Consider the following 26,155-nt stretch of genomic DNA (forward strand, 5'->3'; position numbering starts at 1 on the left):
GAATTTATCTCTGCCATCTTATACCATTCTTTCCATTTACTATACATTTTTTCCTTTTTTTCCTCCTTTTCTTCTTTCCATTGAATAGATCAAATTTACTTCTGTTAACTTGAAAGCTCTATTAAAAAAGTTTTAGTGTTTACCCATAACTTACTAGGCCCTGTATTTTTACTTTTCTCTATAATATTGTAAATACATCAATTGTTATAATTTAGCATACTCTCATTTCTCTTCTGTCACCATCACCAATCCCATCAGATTTTGTGATGTTATCTAAACTTTTAATTGTTATTTACTCTTTTGGGTCCTTTATCATTTAAATAATGAGTCAATTACTCATCCTTCTTGTATATTTAAAACACATAGCACTCTCCCAAGTTTCTCTTCTTGCCAGAATATTTTCTGCAAAAGTATTTTGCGTATTTGAAAATTGCTAAGAGAGCAGATTTTAAGTGTTCTCATTAAAGATGGTCTTTGAGTGGTAAACCTTTTGCAGTCTTTTTTATTTTAGATTAATTTAAATGATAGTTGAACTAAATAGAGAATTGCAGGTTTAAAGTTATTTTCCTTCAATGATATAAAACATATTAAGCTGCTAGCATTTTATGTGTAGGTTTCTTACTGAGATGTCTAATGTCAATCTGATCCTCCTTCACAGCTGAGTTTTTTGTGGAAAGTTGAAAGATGGTCTGTCTTCGTGATCTTCGATTTCAGTTTTAATAGTGAGTTTTTTCTTCTCTATCAAATACTAAACTTTATATGCCATTTTATTCTTGGGATTTTAATCTTTCTTTACTTTTATTACTATTTAAATGAATAGAATGAATGAATTAATGAATGAGAATTCTCATTCATTTTTCAAATATTTCTTCTTCTATATTTTTCCCTCTTACTGGAATTTCTAATTAAGAACTGTCCTCTCTTTTATTTCACCCTTGAAATAATATTTGTTAAGTGATCTTAGAAAAGATACAACCTCTCTAAAATGGAGATAATATCTATCTCATAAATTACTATTCGTTTTGTCATGAAAATCTTCCTTTCAGTTACCAGAAACTGCAATACCTGATGCCAAACACAAGAGGTCAGACAGCTATCAAGAAAACCAGTACTGCTTGCATTTTTTTCCTTGTTTTCTTTCCTTTTCCTTCTTTTTACCTTTCTTTTCTTTTCTTCTTTCTTTCTTTCTTTCTTTCTTTCTTTCTTTCTTTCTTTCTTTCTTTCTTTCTTTCTTCCTTTCTTTCTTTCTTTCTTTCTTTCTTTATTCTTCCTTTCTTTTCCTTCCTTCCTTCCTTTCTTTTCCTTCATTCCTTCCTTTCTTTTCCTTCCTTCCTTCTTTCCTTTCTTTTCCTTCCTTCCTTCTTCCTTCCTTCCTTTCCCTTCCTTTCTTCTTTCCTTCCTTTCCTTCCCTCCTTCCCTCCTTTCCTTTCTTCCTTCTTTGCTTCCTCTCTCTCTCTCTTTTTTTTTAAAGCACTGCTGAGTACCATGGTAGCTATTAGACCTGAAACAGTTCTTTAGCAAGTATTCTCCAAACAATATTCACTTCCCCATTGAATGCTTAATCTCTAGTGTCGATAACAGGATTAACTTCTAAGCCAGGCTTCCCTGAGTTTGCAATGTGAGATATAATAGAAGTGCTCTTGCCACTCCTACTTCAGGGCAAAATTCTTGCAATTCAGAGTAGGCTCTTACCAACAGCCTTAAGAATGAATGTTTTCAGGAGGTACTAGTGTTAGCTCTGTCACTTACTGGTAGAGTGACTATGGGCAAATTGCTAAGACTCCCTAAGCCTCTGTTCAGCTTCATCTAGAAAACGAAGATAATGACTTACCACATAAAGTCACTGTGGGGCTTCACTGAGATGACGCCAGCCCAGGTTCACGTGTTAACAATGCAGTCTTTGTTGTTTCCTCTTTTGTAAAATGCGGGGACTGTGGAATGGGTCTTTAAATTCCCATCCCAGATGAATGTGCAGTGTTTAATGAAATTGTATTAGTCCTTGGAGAAGATCTAACCTAAAAAGATGTTTCTGAGCCATGAATGTTTCCTGGAATTATTTATCAGACCGGCGCGATGGAGATAGAGAAGAGCCGTACAGTGCGGGAGGGTGGCTGGTCCTCGGGCCTGAGGACCTAGGCCTTCCCAGAGAGTTCTGCCTGGCTTCCCAGGCAGCTGGCTTAGTCATCATCTCAGTCTCAGTTTACCCTTGTTTACCTCAGTTTACCTCTTCGTAAGACAGGGCTGAAATACCGCTCTCACAAGATAGGGTTCATGAGATCCTGTGTGTGCATCTCTTTAAGCACAATAGAATAACATCCGTATCTGGAAAATGGGCTTCTCCCTTAGGGGACTATGAGAAAAACAAATGAGACCATGTGTATAAATTGATTAACACAATTCCTGGAGTATATAGAAGCTTCAGAGAATGATAAAGCACCAATTAGGCCCTACCACAGTGAAGTAGAATATTAAGAATTGGAACTCAGAGCCCTGTAGGCAGCTCCCAGAGATAGACAGGTGCCTGGCACTGAAGCACAGCCCTTCTTGCATTATGCTGGATATAAGTGCTTGCTTCTACCAGCTCCACGGCAAGGTGGCACCAGTCCAAGGAATAGAGTGAATGAAGCCTCCGGCTGCAGATAAATGAGCTTCACATTGGCCCATTAATCACTTTCCATTTTGAAAATGGCCACCCTCAATCCTTCTCTGTGGAGTTGATGATCACGTACAGAGGCTGCCTGCGGATAGAGATCCTGAGGAAGAGGAACTGAAAGATTCCTGCTGGTCTAACCCAGAGCCCATGTAGTCTGTTCCACACAAATTCAACTGCAAGTTTCCTGAGTCTAGTTCCATCCAAAGTGCATCTTTATTGAGCTCCTGCAATATGCCAGACGCTGCTGGGAACCGAGGAGTCAGGGATGAAGATGGCATGGACCCTGCCCCTGAGCTCAGAGACCTGTGGGAGAGAGGCACGATGAGGAAGCGACTTTCTATGACACATGGCAAGTGACGTGATGGAGGAACACATAGGATGCTACGGGAACGCAGAGAAGGGGTGGAGTGGTGTCCGGGAAGCCACCTGGAGGAAGGGATGCCTGAGTGAAAATGTGAAGGATGAGTTAACATAGCCTGGTGAAGTCAGAGGAAAGGGAAAGGACGGTAGAAAGGTGACCCGGGCAGATGGACCATCTTAAACACAGGCATGGAAGCAATTCGGAGCAGGCTGGGGCTCTGAGGGAAGTGCAGCACAGAGGCAGCAGTGGTGGATGCCACCAGCGAGGCAGGCGGGCCAGCCGCAGATAATCTAGAGCACAGAGGACCCACCTGACACCTCCCCCACATGGGTCTCAGCAAGTGTCCTGGGGCCTGGTCACAGCATGTGCCACTTACATAGTCACTAACTGATGATTAAGGGGTTGGGGGAGGGGTAGGGAGAGGCATGGACAACACTGCCATCCCCACCTCCCCCTCCAGCTTTCTTACACGTGAAATCACTTCCTAGATGGCCTACATGGCCTCTCCAGGAGGCCCAGTTCCTAGAAATGTCACACGTTGGCCAGGTCTAAAGAGTACTTGCCAGGTCAGAGGCAAAGACTTCCTGACACATAGGACCCAGGATTTAAGCTGAGCAAAGAAAGCTGGCTGCAACAGAATTTAACAAGTACCAGGAGATGGTGGGAAGGCAAAACAACAGGAGCAGTCCACACTTGTCCTGAGCTTTCCTATCCAGCAAAGGGGGTCCATCCATTGCAGGCTCAGGATAAAGAGGGGGCATGCATCTTGCTGAAGCTGCAAACCATTCCCAGGGCTGACAGTTAACTTTTCTCCTGCCCCTTTGTCCTGCTCCATGAAGACCTGGACCAACTCAAAGCGCTCCTGTGGCGACCACAGGGAATTGTTCTAAGTCGCTGTGAGTTAGCCCCTGAAGCGGGCTGAACACTGGGATGTGCTTGAACATCAGACCAAGCCAACAAGAATTCCCCAATAAACGCAAGCCTAGAAAGCAGGTGGCGGCAGACATGGAGGGATGATTCAGGAAATAGGTAGCTAAGCAGGTGGCACTGGAAACAGCGGGCTGGTTAAACAGTAAAAAAAAAAAAAAAAAAAAAAAAAAAAGTTGCAGTGTGTTGGGAGGCTGCTCTTTGTTTGGGGTTTTTTGTTTTGTTTTGGTCAATTCCAAAGAACACACTGGCAATGTTCCCTGCTCTATATAACCAACAGATTCCTCAGGCAACTCACACGAAGGAGAATACAGTCTGGAGTCTGAGGTGGTCCTTAAATATTTCCTCAAGCTTGATTCCTCGTCTGTGTTGTTAATAGCCAAGTGATTCGTTTTGTAGGGTAGCTTCCCCAGGCTCCCTTGGGCTGGACTATTTATCATGGCAGCAGCTGGAGATAAGCTGGACACAAAGAGGAATTGTGTGTCAGGAGAGCTGGTCCCTAGATACAGAAAGTGGAGGAATTTTCTCATTAGAAGGAAGTCAGTGGTGGGGACTCTGGGCTTTCATCCTGTGCCCCCAGTGCAAACAGTAGCAGAGAGGGGGCATCCTGGAGGGGAGATGTACTTGAAGATGCTTTCACTGGACAACTTAAAGCTTCCAGCGTGGATTTCCTTGGGAGAGATGAAAGGTATTAAATGCCATCAGCACTGATGAAGCTCTCCAAGGGGGAGTAGGAGCCTCTCTACGAGGGCTATATGGACTTAATTACTTGTTCCCACTCACAGAGGGGCCACAGTGGGAGGCTCCAGGCTGAATTACTTGTTCCCACTCACAGAGGGGCCACAGTGGGAGGCTCCCAAACCAGGGCAGCAAACTGAGCGACTGAAGCTCGGGGCACTCTGAGGGCCAAAATCTCAGAGAAGCCATCACTGAGTTTGCCACCACAACTAGGCTGGCCTGGGAAACTCCGCACTGTGGGGAGGGGAGCAGAGAGAGGACAGGGAGTCCAAGCACGGAGAGTTCTAGAACACTCCCAGGATTCACTGACCTCAAAGGCATTGTGAAATCTGAGAGCAGATTAAACTGACCCAGCAGGAATTTTCCGAGATTAGGCTAGCATCTGAGTACATTTCCGGGTCCACTAATTTCATAAAAATTCTGAATACCAACTAGGGTCCCTGACAGCACAGGCACAGACGTACGGAATGAGGTGGGTCTCCTGATGGCCTCTTAGTGTGTTTCCTTCGGCAACTACTTACTACCAGCAGATTTAGTCCAGAGGAAATGAGCACTCTCTCGGCTGAAATTAATTGCCTCATCCTGAGCCCCGCTTTGGTGGTGCTTCCACTGCATTTCACATCCTGATCACATACCCTGTCAGCATAGTGCCCGGGAGGGCAGGTATGATGGTGTCCCCATCCATTCAGAATGGAGAAAGAGGGCTGCGTGTCACTTTTCCACCAATGTCACCACAGTCCCCTAGATAGCACTCAGTGCATGGCAGGAAGGGGCTTGGATATATTGTCTGAATAAACGCATCTTTGTCCCCCAGATTCTAGAACAGTGGCTCAGCGTAGAGCACAGCATTAAAAAACATGACATATGCACTTCCATTTTTACACTTAAAATTTCCTTAAAAATTTTTTTACACTAGAACTGTTTATATTTGGTCTTAGACAAAAATAACGACTTCACATAATAGTGGGAAAGGCATGTTAAAAGCACATTTCACAACTGAATGACTGCAGCAAGATACTGAAGCCATTCAATGGGAGAGGTCGTCTGGAGTCACCGCAGCATACTCATAAAGAAAAAAGTTGCTACTGTAAGTATTTTCAATGCCTTTTCCCAAAACATGGAAGATTGCTTTCTGTGTTTTTCCTGCTTTCCCTGGACAATAACGCTGCACCCCACTGCAGAGACAGCGAGCAACCTTTGAGAGCCCAGCTGTTCTTTTCTTGCCCCTCCACTGAGTGGAACAAGATGCAGAAAACATTAGGGACTTAGCCTCATGCCTGAGATGCCTCTGATATGGAGCCAGGGAGCCCCTGCATGTGGAACTGTGGAATCCAACCCCGGGCATAGTCACATCTGCACGAGAGGGCTGCGCAGAAAGGTCCCATGTTTCCCTTTGGAAATCTGCGTGGCTTCTGTGAACAGACTGAACACCCCTTTCCCTTCCTGTTTCTTCCCCATTTCCTTCCTTTTTAAGCAGGATAAAGGCCTGGCCAATACTCAGCTGTGTGAGTCCTCTGGGTCCTTGGATCTGACACTGGCCTAGGGGCAGCAATGGGGCAAAGGGACTCCAGGCCAGCTCTTCTCTGAGCCACCTTCTCTCCGCAGGTGAGCATCAAGAATGTCCCTGTCCAGGGGGGTCCTTGGGGACAATTTCCCAGGAAGTACCTAAGTCCAAATCACTGACATGTATTGATGACTCTCTTTGAGAGGCTGATAGAAGCTCCCGTCCCTCTCTGGAAGAAGGTGCACACAGAAATGCGAAGCTCCATCCCTTTCTTGGTGGAAGAGGGTTTTGGACCCAGGTAAAGAATGAGTACCCTAGAGGATGATCAGATGGCCATGTCCACTTCCCCCTACTTCCTCCCAAAGAGGGTCCTGCCTGTGCACATCATGATGGCACCCCTGAAACAGTGATAGGTCGGTTCGACAGAGGTACCCCCTCACAGTGGTCAGCCAGGGGAGCTAATGATGGCACATCCTCAGAAGTCATTTCCCCGCCAAGGGTTCAGGCTGAAGGTGTCAGTAGTGCCCATCTTCCTCACATTCTACCTCCCTCATTTCCCACTTTTCCAGGCTTACAAAGGAAAATGCCAGTGCCCTCCACCCAACAAGTCAGACTTGAGGAAATCAACTGCTCCCCATCAGTCAGGAGGAAAATCAGACAAAGCCAGCAAACCAAACCAAATCATTTTATTGTGCAATTTCCTTCTACCAGAAAATTACTAAAAATATAAATATTAACTCTCTAAAAAATACTCAGAATAGATCTGTAATCTTCCTCCTCCTCCTCCGAACTGCAGCCAGCCCTCTTTAAAGGCTGATTGATTGCATACATGTATGTCTTCCATATCAGCCACATACACAACATTCAGATACACCTCCCTCCGTGCAGGGGGATACACCAGCCTCCTGCCAGGTTCTGGAAGCTCACCTTACAATCTACCAGGATAAAGCTGTGTGCTGAGTAGGAGGTTATGATGGGGTTGGGGAGTAACAAGGAGATAAAAGACCCTGTGGTCCCAAATTCCTTATGTGGACAGAGAAGATAGGTCCTTTACTCCTCCTCATTACCCTGCCCTCTCATGGACTGGGCTAACTGAAGGCCAAGCTCCCAGAGAAGCTGGACTCACTGTGTGGGATTACTGGGGGTGTGGCTGCCAGGCTGCAGTCACAGGAAGGCCAGACTGTTGAGATGAACACGGAAACCAGGTGAGGCTTTGGATGGAAGAGCTGGTCTGGGCCAAGGCCTCTGCAGGATGAGTAGTAGCTGATCCTGCTGGGCTTTGGGCAGCACCTAGACCCTAGCACCAGGTACTATCTGCAGCATCTAAGACCAGACACCACTCTCAAGAGAGCCTCCCGAGGTAGCAGCATCACCCCTGCAGCAGGGGGATGGGTGGGTTGTAGGCAGTTAGATTGGAGCAGTGGCACTGTGTTCAGTATCAGACAGAAGTCTGAAGGACTCTGGGGTCACCCTGGCAATGGTCCTGGACAACCTGGTGGAGTCCTTTTGCTCATCCTGGGTCTAAGGTCCTGGACTCTAGCAGCAGCTGGGCTATAGAGTGGAGGCAGGGTACTTAAGAAAGACTGCACCTGCAATACCTGTACCTATGGCTGCCATATCATCGGGCCAGAGCCGCCCTGGGCTCTAGAAGAGGAGAAGCCCCAGAGTGCAGGGACTTGCTAAGTTTTCCACCAAAGCACAAATCATGTTCCTGGTATGGGAAACTCAGATGAAGTGGCTTGCTCCCAGGATGTGTGTTTGGGGACTCTACCCCTATCCTCAGCTCTGGTGTTTTGTGTGATACCCCAAACCATTCTGGGAAAACTCACAGGACCCCAAATGCTAGTCCTGAGACCTCCTCTCTGACATCACAGTCAGACATCACATCCTTGGAGATGTACACGTAAAGAACGTACACATAAGCCCTGCTCACTCTACCAGGGCCTGCAGGTGCCTTGCTGCAGCAACCCCCACGAGGGAGGGGAGAGAGCTAGTGGTGAGCACGTGTTGAAACCTGGCTTTCTGGGAGAAGGAAGACAATGGACGGCAAGGTAGAAGGGAAAGTGGTGGGAAGGCTGTGGGAAGGCCACACAGCTGCAGAAGCAAGAATGCAGGAAGGCACCCACATCCTAGCAATCCTGCTGAGGCTCCTAGTTCTGTAGGAGTTAGCATGGCCATTTTACATAGCAGTGGTGGTGGGAAGGGGAGCAAAGGCTTAGAGATGAGATGAGCTGAGAAGCAAGCCCTGGGTATCCCAGAGCTTATGGTTGGGAAGCCAAATAATGAAAAGAACAGGGGAGGCCACAGAAATCCCAGGAGAAGGATGCTGCAACGCCTGCGCCGGCTGGACGTGCCATTCCCAGCTTTCTCCCAGGGAACTGGCCACCTTGTTCAAGAAAAGGGATGTTCTCCTCTTGCTGCAAAGAGCCCCGGGATTAGGATCACCCCCTTACAGGGTCTGCTGGCCACAGGAAGACAGCACAATAGGACCCCTGGTGGGAGACCTAAAAGTGGCTTAATCCAGGAGAGCAGGAACCAGTTAAGGTTGGATGAACCTGGTCAGTCCCTTACATGGATCCTGAAGCAGGACATAGCCCATCAGCATCAGCATAAAAGAAGGGCAGGGACGGGCAGGGCGGGGCCACTCCAGTGAGGTCCAGGGCTACAGGAGACCCAGGTAACTTCAGCACAAGCACAAAGCACTTCCACTTAATTAAAAGTGGTTTCCCCCCTCAGTTCTTCTCACATTCCAATCTTTGTTTTTTTTTTTTTTTTTTTTTTGAGACGGAGTCTCGCTCTGTTACCCAGGCTGGAGCGCAGTGGCCGGATCTCAGCTCACTGCAAGCTCCGCCTCCCAGGTTCACGCCATTCTCCTGCCTCAGCCTCCTGAGTAGCTGGGACTACAGGCACCCGCCACCTCGCCCGGCTAGTTTTTTGTATTTCTTAATAGAGACGGGGTTTCACTGTGTTAGCCAGGATGGTCTTGATCTCCTGACCTCGTGATCCGCCCGTCTCGGCCTCCCAAAGTGCTGGGATTACAGGCTTGAGCCACCGCGCCCGGCCTTCACATTCCAATCTTGCACACGCTTCACTCTGGCTCTCACAGCAGGCCCAGGCCCTGAAACGGCATCATTTTAGGTTGCAAGGTGGCCCCTGAAAAGCTGTTCTGATCCCCAGTGATCACTCTTCTCTGTCCCATCCTCACTCCCTTCTCCCTACTTCTGCTCTGGGTTTTTAGCTTCAGCCCTGAATGCCAAAACCACCCCCAAGTTCCTGGGCCCTCCCCCAAAAACAAAACCAGAGTGTGCTCGGCTGCATCTGCTGGGGCCTGGCTCTCCTGTCTTCACATACACAGCAAAGGAAGCCTCATCTTTCCTTCTGTGCAGGATGCCCACATTTTGTATTTGACATCTGACCAGATGGGGGAAACCTTGGGAACCCTGGGTGAACTCTCAAGGTCTCAGGCCTGGTAAGCATCTCCTCTGGCCTCCACCCCAGGGGCAGAGCAAACACGGCAACCAGGGGCCTGCGCTGTCCTGGGACCAAGAGGAGCCATGGCTGGGCTGTGGTCAGGGTGTGTGGCTTTCCAGGCCGGGGCCTATCATCAAGCCAAACCCATCATTCCTCATCCAGCCTTGCTCCCGCTGAGGCCAGGGGCCTCAGACCCATCAAGGAGGAGAGAGAAGGGATGGGGTGTGGGAGGGAGAACAGCAGGGGAGGAGGTGCATGTAGGGGACAGGCAAAGAGAATTCCTGCAAGATCCATCGTCCTGGGCTGGTGGCCCTGCAATTCACTGAGAAGACAGGACAAGCTCAAGAGTGTAAGAGCTCTAATGTCCAAGGGCTGCAGCCCACTCAGAGGAGGTTACAGAAATTTAGGCTCAAGATGGCATCGAGTCCTTTAGCCATTCTGCAGATAGACTCTTTAACTAGAACTACTCAAGGACTTCCAGTCCTGCAAAATCCCATGATGGACGACTGGCTCTCTGCTGGTGCCTCATACAGGGAAGTCCAAGGGCACGGTGGAGTTGGGGCCAGGGTCAGTGTGTGCAGTGGAGGAGAAAGCAGCAGGAAGACAAGGGCAGAGCTCAGCAGGAAAGAGCAGAGGCTCTATTCAAAGGACAGCAGGTCTGGGTGAGGGCCCTCATTGTCGAGGCTGGAGGTCCGTCCCTGAGGAGGGGGGTTGCCATCCTCCCAGGACTCAGCCAGGCTGATGGGGCTCAAGCTGAGTTTGAGGCCATTCCTCTCGATGAGGCTGGGGGAGGAGGCCCTTCTGCACTCAGTCATTTTTAGCTTGGATTCGTCCTGGCTATCCTTGTGGATTAGATCAGGTACTGACAGGGAAACCTCTCCATTAGGTAGAACTTCGCCTCTCTCTTCTCTTTCCATGGTGGCCTCTGGCTGTGAATCATCTGCTGGGACATCAGGCTGGGCAGTGGGAGCAGAGTCCTGGGCCTGCCCAGGTGATGGCTCTGTCCCATACTCCAGACTGCTCAGGACAGGCTGTGATGAAATCAGCATGTCCTGGGTGGTCTTCAGGGCCCGAGGGGTTCGCTTTCTGGTTATGGGAGGTGGAGGATCCAGCCGAGGAAATGCTTCTTGCAGGACTGATCTGTAAGGTTAATGACAATAAACATACATGCCTTAAGGACAGCAAGACACCAGTCCACCTGCCATCCTGCTTCTCCAACTCCAGTTGCACTTTCGACCCACCCCACTCAATGAATGCTCTACTCCTTGGGCTCTGGTTCTTGGTTTGGCATGTAGGTCTCAGCACCTTCAGCACAACAGTAGCTTTTGGCCTGGTCCATGCTCACTCACTGTTCAGAGCAGCACAAGGTGCTGGCCTCTAGAAGACAGGATAGAGACCACTGGTGAAGCTTGTCAAATCAGAACCCATGGAGTAACACCTGCGGAGGGCATGCCCACCTCAGATGCACAGGTGTTTAAAACAAGGCCTGGAAAGAGCCTGTTGGTAGAAGGGGGAAGAACAGGAGGGCTGCTATGGGGGGGCTTTTCCCGCCCTGCACTAGTGGGATCTGACAGGTGCAGGCTTCTCCACAAGCAATGGTCTAGGGCAGCGGTTCTCAGCTATGGCCAGGTATCAGAATCTACCTGGGGAACTTCTGGACAATACTTGGGTTCAAATCCAGCTCTGCCAAGTACTAACTTTGTGACCTCAAGCTGTTTACTTTGCCTGTCTGAACGTGAGTTACCTGCAGGATGGAAATACCATCTACCTCCCAGGGCTGCTGGGAGAGTTAGACAAAATGATGCAACCAAAGTCTGAAGCACAGTGCTGAGGACATGACACTCAGCAACCTTCAGCAGCACAGAGCTGAGGACATAGTAGGCACTCAGCAACCTTCAGCTGTGGCTGCGGAAGATGAAGCCAGTTCCTGAGAACGTGGCCTGATCCTGCAGCTTTTCAGTACAGGACAATCTCACACCCCTCCCTTGGGGCTGTTCTCCTGTGGAGACACCGTAGTTTGTCCCTGTACTTTTTCAAGTGGGTTCACAGAGGGGCATGGATGTTGGGTGGGTGAGGGGCTCACCTTTCATCCTCTGGCCAAGCCCCTGGAGCCGCATCAGCCCCACTGACCAGCTGTGCTTCTGCAGTCTTGTTGATCTCCGTCACACCCACACTGCCCAGGCTGGAGGGCTCCTTTCTCCGTAGGAAGTCATTCACTTTGGCCCCCATGGCTTTGCCCAGGTTCTTGAGGTGCTGGCTGCTGCCCACCCAGAGTCCTGGCCCCCCAGGCTCAGCAGAGCCCAGAGGAGCAGAGCTGGGGGCCACGGGCTTGGACAAGTGGGGGAAGGAGCGGCTGGCCTGGAGCTTTGGAGTGAGGGCTGTGTTCAAATTCTCAAACATGCCGTGGTCAACTGTGAACAAAGAGGGGACAGAGCGACATGATGAGGAAAAGGGAGTGGGACCTGTGCCCTATCATTCAGCTTTCCTTATCCCACACCCAAAACTTGTAACTTCCAAGCCTTTGGAAATATTCAAGTGAGAGCCAGTAAAGACACTCTTGAACTTCCCAGTGCAGTTTTCTTGATGGGAGAGGAACTAGAAATTCTAGCTCTGCCCCACCCAAGTTAATCAGTGACTAATGCTAGCCATAAAAAAATAAAATTGTTCCTGTAAACCTGCCTCCTTGATTCATGGGCTTGGCCCCTTTACCTTGGAGTCACCGCGCCCTTTGAAGTAAAGAAAAAATGAGGATGAAGCAATGAAACGTGACATTTTTTTTTTTTTTTTTTTTTTTTTTTTGAGACGGAGTCTTGCTCTGTGCCCCAGGCTGGAGTGCAGTGGCGCGATCTCGGCTCACTGCAAGCTCCGCCTCCCCGGGTTCACGCCATTCTCCTGCCTCAGCCTCCCGAGTAGCTGGGACTACAGGCGCCCGCCACCTCGCCCAGCTAATTTTCTTGTATTTTTAGTAGAGACGGGGTTTCACCGTGTTAGCCAGGATGGTCTCGATCTCCTGACCTCGTGATCCGCCCATCTCGGCCTCCCAAAGTGCTGGGATTACAGGCTTGAGCCACCGCGCCCGGCCTAAAACGTGACATTTTTACATCGCTATAAGCACGTGCTGAGCTCTCAGTGGGTTGGAAGCTGGTGGAGGGACGGCATGGATGAGGCTTGGTGTTAGAAGCTCCCCACTGAAGGCCATGAGTATAGCACAAATTCTCCATGAAAAATGGGGCAGCAGCTCCTCAGGTCTACAGAGGTGGGACTTGAGCGAGTGGGCCAGCTCTTGCAGAGATGCTAAGTGGTGGTTCAGAATCAGTTCATACCAAATGGATAGGTCAGCCCCACTCAGTGCCAGTGAAGCATGAGGATCCTAATGAACATCAGCTTACTTAATCCTTACAACCACCTAGGGAGGTGGTGCATGGAAGGATATCTACCTACAGATGAAGCCTGCAAGACTCCACATAATGCAGTGCCGTGCCTGAGGTCACACAGTTTAATACTAGCAGGGCTGGAACTAGAACTCAGGCCTTCTAACCCACAGCTCAGGGCTCTGTCCACAACTTTGTCCTGCTACAGATCATGGAACAGCTGCCTATATATGCCTAGTACATAGTCCTTCTCGTAGGGATCCTCTTTGGCTTGAAAAATTAACTCAAAGAGCTGGGTATAAACCCATTAGGTTGTAAAGATTTGCAAGGCAGAGGCCACGCCTCATTCATCTTTGTATCTTCAACACCTAGCCTCAGTTTGGTACACAGCTGTGCTCAATACAGATCTTGACTCGCCAAAACCCATTTTGTAGATAGAAAAATTGTGGTGGCCAAGGTGGTAGCTTAAAAGTTCGTTATTGAAATGACTGGAGCTCCAGGCTCTAAGCCATGCTGTCCACACACTCACACTTGGCCATCCTCTCCCTATCTGGAAATCCAGCTCAGTCATCAGACAGCCAGACCCACTCTGAGGCCTTGGAACCTGGGTCAAGGTTTCTGTCTACACCAACTACCCCTGATATGTTGTCAGTCTGAGGGATGTGATCATTTGATCACTAGGCTCCTTTCCTTGTCAACACCTCTGCTAAGTGTCTATTCTCAGAGCCTCTTCTAAGAGTAACTGGGGTTAGGGTGTACTTTTTCTTCTGCAGAATTTTTGTGTAAAGCAGTTCTTTCTGCCCTGCACTGCTGCATCCTTGGCCAGTGGAAACCTTTCTTGTAGTTTCAGTGGTGCTATCCTTTTTTTTTTTTTAAATGAGTATACAAACATTTATTATTATTATTATTACTATTACTATTTTGGGGGGGACAAGAGTCTTACTCTGTTGCTCAGGCTGGAGTGCAGTGGCGTGATCTTGGCTCTAGACTAGGATTACAGGTGCCCACCACCACGCCCAGCTAATTTTTTGTAGTTTTAGTAGAGATGGGTTTCGCCATGTTGGCTAGGCTGGTTTTGGACTCCTGATCTTAGGTGATCCGCCCGCCTTTGCCTCCCAAAGTGTTGGGGTTACAAGCATGAGCCACTGCGCCCGGCCGAAATGACAGTTTTTAAACATAAAACAAATTGAGAGAAGAATGCAATAAAGGCCACTATATCTGTTATCTCAAGAAAACAAGTCTTTTTCTCTGTGTGTATGACTGGAAGGTGTCATCATTAAGTTTAAATCTCTTAATAATAAGAGTTTTCTATATGATTATGCCAGTATTGCAATTCCTTTACATTATCAAAGTTCATCCTTAGATTTCTCCAGTTGTTTCCCAAATAAAACAATTTTGAGCCTGGAGGACAAGCACCAAGATCTGTCCTTGAAGTCCAGGAAGGGATAGCATTGCAATCAAATCAGTAAGTACAACAAATGGATTTGATAGAGGGCTGTGTAGAGATAGTAAAGGGAGGGTTGCTTAATCTAACTGAAGCTGGTTAAGAAATGCATAGTTTACTGTCACCTTTGTCCAGTTCTTAGAGATGAATGAATGGTGCTATCCTTTCTAGGCTGACTACCTAGATACATCATATTCTAAGGGCCTTTGGGTGGCAGGGAGGAAAACCTGTGGGAAGAGGAGTGGAGACTAGTCTCTGCAGATGAGCCCTGTGGCCTTCACCACTGCAGGGTGAGGACCTGCCAGGGAACAGCATGACAGCATCCCTCGGACACAGGGCCCGAGCTGGCTGGGCTCCGGATAGACCCGCCGCACCAGCAGAAGCTTCCAGCCCGCTCCACAGCAAGCAGGGTCATCAACTCCTGATTATTCTCCTAAGTGTGTATCTTGCCACATCCTCCACTTTGGCACAATTTGCCTGTCGGGTCCCACATCTGTCTTATTTTCTTTAATCATGCCATCTGCAAACTAGCAAAGAAGATTTGGAAACCAAACCATTTAACTATTTTCCCCCAAACCAGGAAGCACATAGACAACAATGAAACTGTACGAAATGCCTGGGGAAGGCAAATTGCCACCACTTCCCAAATCAGACATTTCCCTGGCGGTCTCCTTACTGGTTTAAAGTGACTTTTCAGAGTAGACATACTCGTTTTCAAAAAAGCAAGCACCAAAAACACCTGTCAAGGTGATTAGTAAATTATAAGCTATTATTATTTTTAAAACACTCTTTGTAATAAACGTAACTCTGGATTATGCACCATTTTAGATTTTCTGTATTTTTTGCTCTCTACCCTTCATAACATAGTCTATAATGCACTGAATTGTCAAGTAATGTAAAAATAGCCTACCATGCACTCCCTTTACCCTTGTCTAAGTCTTTCCAGTAAATACACCTTGTCTTAAAATGGTAAGCTCCTTGAGGGGCCACAGCATCTGAAGTGTTTCTTTATCTTCTACAATGCCGACCTTAGGGTCTTGCATGATAGTAGGCATTTAATAAGTTTGTTTAATTGAATTTGACTTTTACATGAATTCTTAAAAATTGCATGATGGGCTGACACTACAGGGAAACTGCCCACAAGTCTTTTTCCATTTATAAAAACCACTCAAAAACCCCTCTATGTGAGTGGTCTTCAGAGGCTCTGGAGGTCAGATCTTGAGAACTGCCCTTCTATTCCAAGTGAAAGTGGGCCTCTGGCTGGGGGTCCCTCTATCCCTGTGTCTGAGGACGTGCAATGGGTCCTTCTTGATGATGACGCTAATGACCCCCACATATTGTCTCTCTTGCTTTAGGACTACAGGCTTGATGATTCAGAAAATAATGGCAATGGAGGAGAGAGAGATGACTGGACCCCAGCCAGGTGGCCCTCCCCACAGCACCCCCCAACATGCACACACCCAAGCAGAGGAGGGCATCTGGGAATGTAAGTCATCCACAAAACAACGGATATCTTACCTGTCCGAGAAAGGGGCTTGGAAAGCAGGTGGGAAGCAAACAAGAGAAAGACTCATTTTACATAGTGACCAATCGCTTTGAGAGTGTCACCTACCACCTGGGCCACCAGCAACAGCAAACCTCGGGAGGACACAGCACACAAGACAGGGGACCTGCTACAAAGAGTGGTGCGCACCCGGGAACCACCAGGCTCCCACAAACTTTTCAGTGACTAAACCAAAACTGGGTCGCATTTTAAAAACTCTACACAGGCACTGAGAGAGTCCGCCTTCCATATTTCCCCCCAGTATGTTGAGCACCTTTACATTAAGTCTGAGGTTCCAGTGGGAAAGTCTGAAGTTGGCAGTGGGAGGAATGTGATGGGTCAAGACAGAATGAATGCAATTCCAAGTCCTCGGGGCCCTGTGTGCACCACTCACAGGTATGCTACTGTCCACATGCCACTCACTGGGTTTTAGCCAGGAAGACATTCATCCACTCGAGTTTAGAGTCTAAACTAATCATATAGGAAAATCAAGTAGCAGAGAGGTTTGCCCAGTATCACACAGGTAGCTCATGGCGGAGTGGGGTTAGAAGTCACATAAACCGATGCCCAGACTCATGAGCTTTCTCTACACCATAATGGACCAAATGAAATTGCTGATACCCCCCAAATTGCCAAAGTATGTGGCTTCAACTTACTTTCCAACACATGTTAATGTTCCAAACCAGGCTATCTGGGAGGAACACGAGGGGAATCATGTTCTCCCATTGTCCTTCGAATGTTTCAGTACTGTGAATAAATACACACAGGAAGACAACTCTGGGCTATCATGTGCAGAAGCTAACTCACACTCCAGTCACACATGCTTGACAGCACCTCAAAAGAAGCCCATCACTATTTCCAGAGTGGCCATCGCTCCCCATGCAGCATAAACATACCTGCCATTTAGATCTGCAGCCCTGTTCTGTATCTAGTTGACACGTGATAATCTAGAAAGGGGTGCCTTCAGTTTATCTTCCGAGTCACAATCATCTTTCACCTTATCCACACCTTGCTAGTGCACAATGTTGTCACAGGACAAGTGAAACGAAGAGGCAACCTTGCCTCTCTGGAGTCCCAGAGTCTCCCCATCAAACTGACTTAAGCAATGAGCAAAACAGTATTAAGTCACCCATTTTTGTTTTAGTCACTCGCTAAAAAGAGCACCAACCACTGAAACCAATATTTGGTCCCTATTCTTAGGAAATACACATTGAAGTACTTAGGTGTAAAAGGACATAGTGTTTATAACTTACCTTCAAATAGTTCAGAGAAAAAATTAAGTATACACACATACACATGGGGCAGGGGGCAGGAAGAAGGGGACTGATACAGCAAATCGGGTAAAATGTTAATAGGAAAATCTGGATACAGGGCATATGGGTGTTCTTTGTATTGATTTTATTTTTGCAACTTTTGAGACGGAGTCTCGCTCTGTCACCCAGGCTGCAGTGCAATGGCACGATCTCGGCTCACTGAAGCCTCTGTCTCCCGGGTTCAAGCAATTCTCCTGCCTCAGCCTCCCAAGTAGCTGGGATTACAGGTGCCCACCATCACGCCCGGCTAAATTTTATATTTTGAGTAGACGGGGTTTCACCATGTTTGTCTGGCTGGTCTTGAACTCCTGACCTCAAATGATCCACCCGCCTTGGCCTCCCAAAGTGTTGGCATTATAGGCCTGAGCCACTGCACCCAGCCTTTTCTGCAACTTTTATAAATTTGAATTTTCAAAGAAAATGTGAAAAATATATAAACCCCAAAAAACAAACTAAAACAAAACAATAAAAATATTTGCTGACAGAGATTAGGCTGATAAAGGAGAAGAAAAGGAAGGAGATTATTCAGACAGGACAGAGGTTTCCAGGGCTGGAGGGCTGGGGGTAGACAGTGTGAACACAGAAAAATGACGATAATAAAGATAAAAGGGGACAAACAGACAGCATCACTATAGCATCTCTACTATTTTCTTCTCTCTGGGTCTTCTCAATCAGGGCCTGCCGCTGGGCAATGGCAAGTCAAAAATAATCTTTACACATTTTAATCTTGCTTGCAGTTAGACTCCATTCATCTTCCAAAGGGTAACCTAGTTGGGTAGTGGAATCATGTGCCTTGTGACATCAACTGCGCTCAGAATGTTTATCCTCTGGACAAGCCAGCCAGCCTGCCTCTCCAGAGCAGGCGTGTGATCTCTGTACACCGCAGTGGTCAGAATATGGAGAACTTCTCACTCCTCAGCATCTCTGGACCTCCAATCTCTTCCTCCGCCCTGAGTGCTTTTCCCGACATTATGTTCTCTCGTGCCACCAGCCTGCCAGGTAAACTCTGGTGCCACTAGGGCCACAAAGATGTGGTTTTTTTGAAGCTTTTAATTGAGTACCCTACCAGAACATGTTACAGGACCATGTAACGTGGTTTAGAGAGAAAGTCAAATTACGTATGGGGAGAAAATAATTTTTCAAAAAATTTGTGGTAAGTAGTTATTGCTGTGTATTGATTTTTGTTAAGGGAAGAAAGGGGTAAACTTTTTTTTTTTTTTTTTTTTTTTGAGACAGAGTTTCCCTCCTGTCACCCAGGCTGGAGTGCAATGATGCAATCTTGGCCACTGCAACCTCCGCCTCCTGGGTTCAAGCGATTCTTCTGCCTCAGCCTCCATTTATCACCAAGTTTTTTCCCCCTAGAGTGTGCATGAAATCTCAAGGTGGTAGTATGTCTACACAGAGTAGAAACTAGTTTTACCTCTGTTTTGACAAGCTTGTAGAGGATTTGGAGTTAGCAAACCATCAGAGAAGCCTAAGCAGCAGGGTAAACTGATGAGCACATCCTGGAATAAAGTTGGACACCCTGATGACTCCCTGTTCAAAAATACGGTCCTTAGACTTGCAACATCTGCGTCGTCTGGGAGCTTTTAGAGATACAGAATCTCAGGTTCCCACCCCAGACCCATTGAATCAGCGCCTGCGTTATTAACAAGATCCCCAGGGCATCCCTATGCACAGTAAAATGGAGAAGTACTGCTCAGTGGAGTAGGCCTCCTAAGGATTCATTTGCCTATATCCATGACATTTATAAATTTGTCCCCCAAACTGAACACAGCTTTTTTTCTGGGATTTGAGGCAGGTCAGCTTTTTGTCCAAGTGTTAGCAGCTACTCCAGGGTGTGCCGTGCAGTGATGGTCCACGGGAACCCTGACTGTGGGTGTGACATATTTCAACTGGACAATCCTCAAAGCGGGCATGGAACATTGCTCTGTGGCCTGTGACTCTGGGTCCCAGGATGCCCAGGAGACTGGCAATGCAGAGTGAAGTCATCCGTGTGATGAGATGCAAGAGGGTCAGGTGAGGGGCAGGCCAGGCACAGAGGTGTCATCTGGGCCACATCATAAATCCCACTTTGCAGAGGATGTTTCTGAGGCCTGAAAGAAATGGCCCCATTCAGAATTCCCCAGGATGTCATCCAGAATAGCTCTGCCTGGCTGAGTTCGAGAGGTCACTGTTCTGTTTCAGCTTTGAGATGCCTTGAAGTACAGAGGTTGAGCCTCTAGGTATGCCTGGGGGAGTCCCAGGAAGTGGCATCCCAACCTTGCTCAGCTCACCAGTGTTTCTTCTGTGACCCAGACATTGCAAAGACAGCGGTACCCACTGAGGCATCCAGCCCAGCTCAGGCCCTGCCACCCCAGTACCAAAGCATCACTGTCCGGCAAGGGATACAAAACACAGTGCTCTCACCAGGTGAGGCCTTCTCTGACTCTGGGTGGGAATGTATGAGAAGCTAAGGATGAATCGGGGCTGCTTCCCTAAGGGAGCAGAGGTGTCTGGAAGCTGGACCCCCATGCGTGGCCTTGTCACCTGCAGCCTCCTATCTGGCCCTTTTTCCTTTGGTAGATACCCACAGGCCTGGGGATCTCGCCATGCCTCCCCTCTGCTGTCTCTGAAGCTGGTGCAAGAGCTTCTGGCTGAGTGGGCTGTGGAGGGTAGTGAGGCTACCCCTCAAGATGGGTAGTGAGGCTGCAAAAAGGGTCACAGCCACGGGTGGCGAAAAGAAGGACTATGGGAGGCCGCCGGTCTGGCTGTCCGCGAGGTCACCTGTCTGTGTCTATCCTTAGAGGAGTCAGTGGACATGGTGTCTCCAGGAAGGGAAGGACTTGACAAATACCAAGGCTTACTAACTAAAAGCAGCCTCTCCCATCCCAAGATCCAGTGGCCCTTTGTACCCCTAGAAAAAGAATGCAGTGAGAAGGAATGCCCTCGGCTGCTCTTCCCACCATCCTGTGTCTGCTCTCAGGACTGCAATCGTGGTGGGGTGGAGGTAACCGAGGACATGCCTGATGTCTGCCTTCTTGCCTTGCTGCTCTGGCATCCTTGGTTCCACTGCTCCCTGCCAGAGGCTCTGACCTGGTCCTTTCCTTTGCAGACTGCAGCTTGGGGGACACCCAGCACGGAGAGAAGCTGAGGCGGAACTGCACTATCTACCGGCCCTGGTTCTCCCCCTACAGCTACTTTGTGTGTGCAGACAAAGAGAGCCACCCGGAAGCTTATGACTTCCCAGAGGTGCAACAGGATGAGGGCAAGTGGGACAACTGCCTTTCTGAGGACATGGCTGAGAGCATCTGTTCGTCCTCTTCCTCCGCAGAGAACACTTGTCCTCGAGAAGCCACCAAGAAATCCAGGCATGGCCTGGACTCCATCACATCTCAGGACATCCTAATGGCTTCCAGGTGGCACCCAGCACAGCAGAATGGCTACAAGTGCGCAGCCTGCTGCCGCATGTACCCCACCCTGGACTTCCTTAAGAGCCACATCAAGAGAGGCTTCAGGGAGGGCTTCAGTTGCAAGGTGTACTACCGGAAGCTCAAAGCCCTCTGGAGTAAGGAGCAGAAGGCCTGGCTCGGAGACAGGCTCTCCTCGGGCAGCTGCCAGGCCTTCAATAGTCCTGCTGAACACCTTAGGTAAATTGGCGGTAAAGCCTACTTATGTCTCTAGAGAGATGCCAATAAAGTTAGTCACAGCCTTCTGTCCAGTCTGAGGTCGCCCCGTATAGCCTGCTGTCCTTCCCAGAACCCGGCTCCCATCCCCTTTGGCTAATGGTTGCCTAGCAACACCAGGCACACACCCTCCCCTTTCTCTCTTTTAAAAATAAAGACAATACCTGAAGTTTGGGAATATCCTCTAAGGCAGAGGTTCTCAAAGTAAGGTGCCCAGCCGGCAGTACCAGCATCCCCTGGGAACTCTCAGGCCCTCCTCAGACCTGCTGAATCAGAAACCATGGGGCTGGGGCTGGTGGTCTGTATTCTAACCAGCCCTCCAGGTGACTCTGATGCAGTTCAGCTATGAGAAGCACTGCTCTAGGATCCTGGCCTCTGCTTGGTCCCTGTGTGTTCAGTCCTTGCCCCACCCTGGGAATAAGGAGCTGGATGCCCTTTCCTATTTGCATGGGGAAGAATCTCTGCAGTTTTAAAGGCTTCTTTGATGGTAGATCTTCTGAGGAGGGGAATGTGGAGGACAATATGCCTCTGAGTATAAGCCAGGTCAGAGGCAGATGAGACTGAGCTCACCCAGGGCTGAGCTCACATGTGCCACCATCATTCACTTAGAACAGCCATCTTGTGCTGGTGCAGAATAGAATCAGTTTTGACCCAGGAGACATCTTTTCATGGCTGCTTTGAGCCAGGTGAAAATGGGCAGGTAAACATGGGAACCTATTGCTTCCTGTTACCAAGTAATGTGCCCAGCAGGCAGCCCTGACTCTTCCTCCATTTCTGAGTGAACCTCCCGGTCCATCTGAGCCAGAAAGATGGATAAGCATCAGGGATGCAGCAAGGACATCTATCTTGACTGTAACATGATTCTTAAAAAGCACCAAATGCTTGCTGGTCATCCTTTCAGGCCTCATTTACCTCTTGCTTCACCTGATGACTCAGTGGCCCCTCCACTGCAGTGGGCACTGCCTTGCAGGGACCCCGGCACAAACCCTCCCCTGGTCTTTGCCTCCCCCAGGGCTTGGCCAGCAGGTGGCCTGGAGGGTCCTGCCTCACCTCCCAATGGCTTTTCCTCCAGAGTCTTATCTATGGCTTAGCAGAGCTGCTCTGCTTATCAGTGTGCTGCGAAAATCTCATTTGTGGTTCTCTCATTCCCCACAGAGTGGGAGGGAGGCTGGGCTCAATCCCTATCACATCATATGCTGTGAGACCACTCCCGCCCTGTGCCCTCGAGCCATGCTTCTCGCCCCATTCTATCCCCAACCCCACCCAGCCTGCATCCCAGAGTCCACTTGGCTGCCAGGCTCCAACTGGGCTGGGAGCCAGGACAAGGTCACAACCTGTCCAGTCCAGTGTGCGGGGGTCTCCAGGCAGCCCTGACATCACTCCCAGGACCCTGTGCCCTGAAAGGGCAGATGAGTGACTCTGGGCAATCTTTTTAGTCCTCACTCTGAGCTAGTGTTGTCTCCTGTCCTTTGCCAACCCCATGCTCCCTTCTCTATGGCATCTGTACAACAGGTATAGAACACATCGCAAGAAGGAAAACAAGCAGGCCAGAGACTGAGCCCAGGTGCCATGGCACGTGCCCATCCTGCCTTCCAGGTGCTTGTGGTTAGTGTCTTCTCCCTAAAGACAAGGCGTTTTCCACATTCCACATTTAATGTTGTATCAATGTAACCCCAGGAATTTTCTCAGTACAGAGCTAAGTTTTAGCAGAGCAGGAAAAAGCACCCAGCACTGTACTGAGCAGCACAGGTGCAGGTAGAAGGAAGCTCCCTTATCCTGGGTCACTGCCAGTCACTCTCTACCAGGGGCTTTTAAAATGCAATCTCATTTACTCTCCAGAGTAGCTTTTTGTGGTTTATATTATCCCCATTTTCGAGATGAGAATACAAAGCTCAGTTCAGTTCACTTAGCCAGAAAAGAACAGAGGGCATGTGAACCCAGTTGATCTAACCTTTCCAACTTTCTCTCTAGCCTGGGCCTGACGAAGCATCAGGCTTAACACGTCCTCTGCCTGCAAAATGGCTAAAAGTTCCAGCCAAAGTGACCTGGCTTCTCTAAAGTCTGTTCTGTGAGATCCACAGCTCCTAATTCCTCAAACTCTTCCTCCTTTACCAACCTCCTCTGCCCTTTCATTTGTACTCCTTGCAGGGAAGCCTACATTCCCATGAGTCAGGACTTCCGTGCTGAGCTGTGTTGCAGTGATACCATGATCCCCCCTGAGGTAGGTATGAGGAGGAGCCTGTTTTGTCCCCAGTATGAACATTTCTAGAATAGGCCTATTCAGACTTCTACCAACTACATATTTCAGGCATTTAGTCATGAAGTCAGTGAAACAGTTTAACCTTTTTTTTTTTTTTTTTTCCTTGAGACAGGGTCTCGCTCTCTCACCCAGGCTGGAGTGTGCAGTGGCGTGATCTCGGTTCATTGCAACCTCCGCCTCCCAGGCTGAAGCCATCCTCCCACCTCAGCCTCCCAAGTAGCTTGGACCACAGCCACTCACCACCATGCCTGGCCAATTTTTATGCTTTTTTTTAATAGAAACGGTCTTTCCCCATGTTGCCCAGGTTGGTTCAAACTCCTGAGCACAAGCGATACACCTGCCTCGGCCTCCCAAAGTGCTGGGATCACAGGCATGAGCTGTGTAATCGTGATTATAAAATTATACAGTTATATTGGCAAATATCTATGATGTAGTAATTTTTCAAGCACTCAGAACTTGATGCTGGCCAGGTGGCTCATGCCTGCAATCCCAGCACTTTGGGAGGCCAAGGCGGGAGAATCGCTTGAGCTCAAGAGTTTGAGACCAGCCTGAACAACATGGTGAAACCCCGTCTCTACAAAAAATACAAAAATTAGCTGGGTGTGGTGGCGCACACCTGTAGTCCCAGCTACTTGGGAGACTGAAGTGGGAGGATTGCAGAGCCCAGGGAGGTCAGGGCTGCAGTGAGCCATGATCATGCACTTCAGCCTGGGCGACAGTGAGACCCTGCCTTAAAAAAAAAACCCGAAAAACAAAAAGCCCCAAAACTCAAAATCAAAAAACAAACTGGTTGCTACTACCCACATATTCTAATGATATTTGGAGTTTGAAAAGACCTGGGATTGGCAGAGTGAGCAAAAATGGGTGTAGATGAGAGTTTCCCAAACTCAGGACTACTAACATTTGGGGCTGGATGATTCTTTGTTGTGGGGGGCTGTCCTGTGCGTTGTAGGATGTTGATCAGTATCCCTGGCTTCACTCACTACATGCCAGTAGCTTTGTGACAACGAAAAACATTTCTAGACATTGTCAGATGTCCCCTGGTGAGGCAAAATCATCCCTAGTTAAGAACCACTGATACCTCTGATCCCGCAGGGCTGATCTATATAAAGTGCAAATGAAGCCACCATCTTCCTCTCCTCCTACAGGGAACTTGTGAATCCTTCCTCAATCCCATACCTTTGGGAACCATGTCACAGAGCTGATGCCACTTGGCTTGGGAAGTGGGGTGGAAGTGAGGGGGAGAGAAGGAGCAGGTGGAATAGAAGCAGCAAGAAAATACAATGGAAAAGCTTTTAGAAATAAGAAAGATTTATTTAGCAAAAGCCACTAGACTAGTGACAACATCCAGGGAGTAAGTGCACTTACATTAACAGAATCTTTTCCCAGAGAGTTGATCCAACAGAGTTAATGACACACAGCTTTAGGAAGTAGAGGGCTAGCAGGTAGAGGGTTAGGAGGAAGCAGTCAAGCAAAGAGTAAATAAAAGGAATACAACTCCTAAACAAGATCCATTGAGAGAAATGAGGCTAGGAAGAGGTTTTACAGAGAGAGCATTGATATAAGCAGGAATATAAGGAATATAATTTTTAATCCCAATATACAGTCCATCCAGTGTGGAGAAATTCTTTCCTGGCTCCATAACTGTGGGAGACTCCTGTGCATGAGAGCCTGCTGGCACCTGGGGCAGGCTGGGGCAGGCACCAATAAGGTCAGCACCCCTGGTGTCCATTTGTCCTCCATATAGGGCAGAGTAGAAGAATGAAAAAGAGGAAGGCAGAGTTGAGTTAGCAGAGCAAGAAGCAAGGAGGGAGGACAGGGTGACATCGTTGGGAAATCAGGTCTGCAATGTTCCCTTTCCTGCCCAGTTGGCCCTGATGGAGGGTTGGTGGCTGGTGATCCTTCAAGGCTCCTAGATCTGTCCTTTGTCTCCCATCTCCACACACCAAGTGTGCACTGGTTTGGGTCCCACTAGGGAGGATGCCAATATACAAACTAGTCCTTCAGGGAGGGCCTGAACTGGGGAAAGGGTGGGGCCCAGGCAGGAAGAAACCACCATGGAACACCCCAAGGGCAAGAGTCTTGGATGGGTCCCAAAGTCAGCAACACAGATAACTAGTTTCCCCAATTCTTTAATCTCTCCATTTCCTTTTGTCTATCCAATCTTAAGTTTTTACAGACCATTTAGAAATGGCCTTCCTCACTCGCTCCCTGGCCACATCCCACACAAGCCCTCTCCATCCACATTCCACACACCTAATCCACTGGCCTCTGGCTTTATCCTCAGCTCCTGCTTACATCCAGAAAACAGACTTTTCACTCCTCTGAACATTCAAAATCTTAATAATCGAAGCGGTCTTGGACTCAAGGAACCCTGGGTTAGATTTAACAAGCTAGGTAGGCTCAGTCACACTGGATTCCTGACAGCTGCTCATTTAGTTTCATGGATTTCACTTTTCTAGTTCTTCCTTCTCTGTGTACCTGTACCTATTTCCAATGGCAAATTAGATCAAAACAAAACAAACAGAACCATGCCTCTCCAACTAAATGCATGTTAGAAAACACAAATCTGTTGCTGATTCAAACACCCTGGAGATTCCCACTCTTTTCTGTCTGGTCACAATCCTACATATAGGTACACACCTTCCCTCACACATGTATATATAAACACATGTGTACACACACACACAAAACACACACACACCCCACCCCATCCTATTTCCACTGACACCCTGATGCACCAAGGAAGGCTAACATAAAACTGAATTTATTTCCTTTCATTTGGACTTTCTGGGCTAAATCAACTGTGGCCATTAGAAGAGGACTGCACTTTTATTTATATACATTCTAAAGCAAAGCTAGGATCGATGAACTCCATTTTGGGACAATCATATCCTTGCCGATT

General features: G+C 48.3%; 2 protein-coding genes across 12 annotated transcripts in view; one reads left to right on the forward strand and one right to left on the reverse strand.

The window, feature by feature from the left end:
- Positions 1-9,057: 9,057 nt before the first annotated feature.
- C1H1orf226 (chromosome 1 C1orf226 homolog) overlaps positions 9,058-26,155 on the reverse strand; it is a 320,202-nt gene continuing 303,104 nt past the window's right edge. For 5 of the 11 annotated variants that reach the window (XM_071082036.1, XM_011770216.3, XM_071082041.1 and 2 more), the window contains 2 exons: positions 11,738-12,065; positions 9,058-10,794 (listed from right to left, as the gene is read on the reverse strand). In XM_071082036.1, the coding sequence (XP_070938137.1) occupies positions 10,293-10,794; positions 11,738-12,065 (830 nt within the window). In that variant the 3' untranslated portion in view covers positions 9,058-10,292. Of the gene's footprint in view, positions 10,795-11,737; positions 12,066-15,987; positions 23,593-26,155 lie in introns of those variants that run through there. The other 6 variants (XM_011770215.3, XM_071082029.1, XM_011770214.3 and 3 more) reach the window with 4 other exon arrangements.
- On the forward strand, positions 18,192-21,019 carry SPATA46 (spermatogenesis associated 46). Its single transcript, XM_011770227.3, has 3 exons — positions 18,192-18,324; positions 19,624-19,737; positions 20,420-21,019. Exons 1-3 carry the CDS (start codon positions 18,222-18,224, stop codon positions 20,956-20,958), a joined length of 756 nt encoding a protein of 251 aa, XP_011768529.1. The 5' UTR covers positions 18,192-18,221; the 3' UTR covers positions 20,959-21,019.

This window comes from Macaca nemestrina, chromosome 1, assembly GCF_043159975.1.
Source record: "Macaca nemestrina isolate mMacNem1 chromosome 1, mMacNem.hap1, whole genome shotgun sequence".
Taxonomy (NCBI): Eukaryota; Metazoa; Chordata; class Mammalia; order Primates; family Cercopithecidae; genus Macaca; species Macaca nemestrina.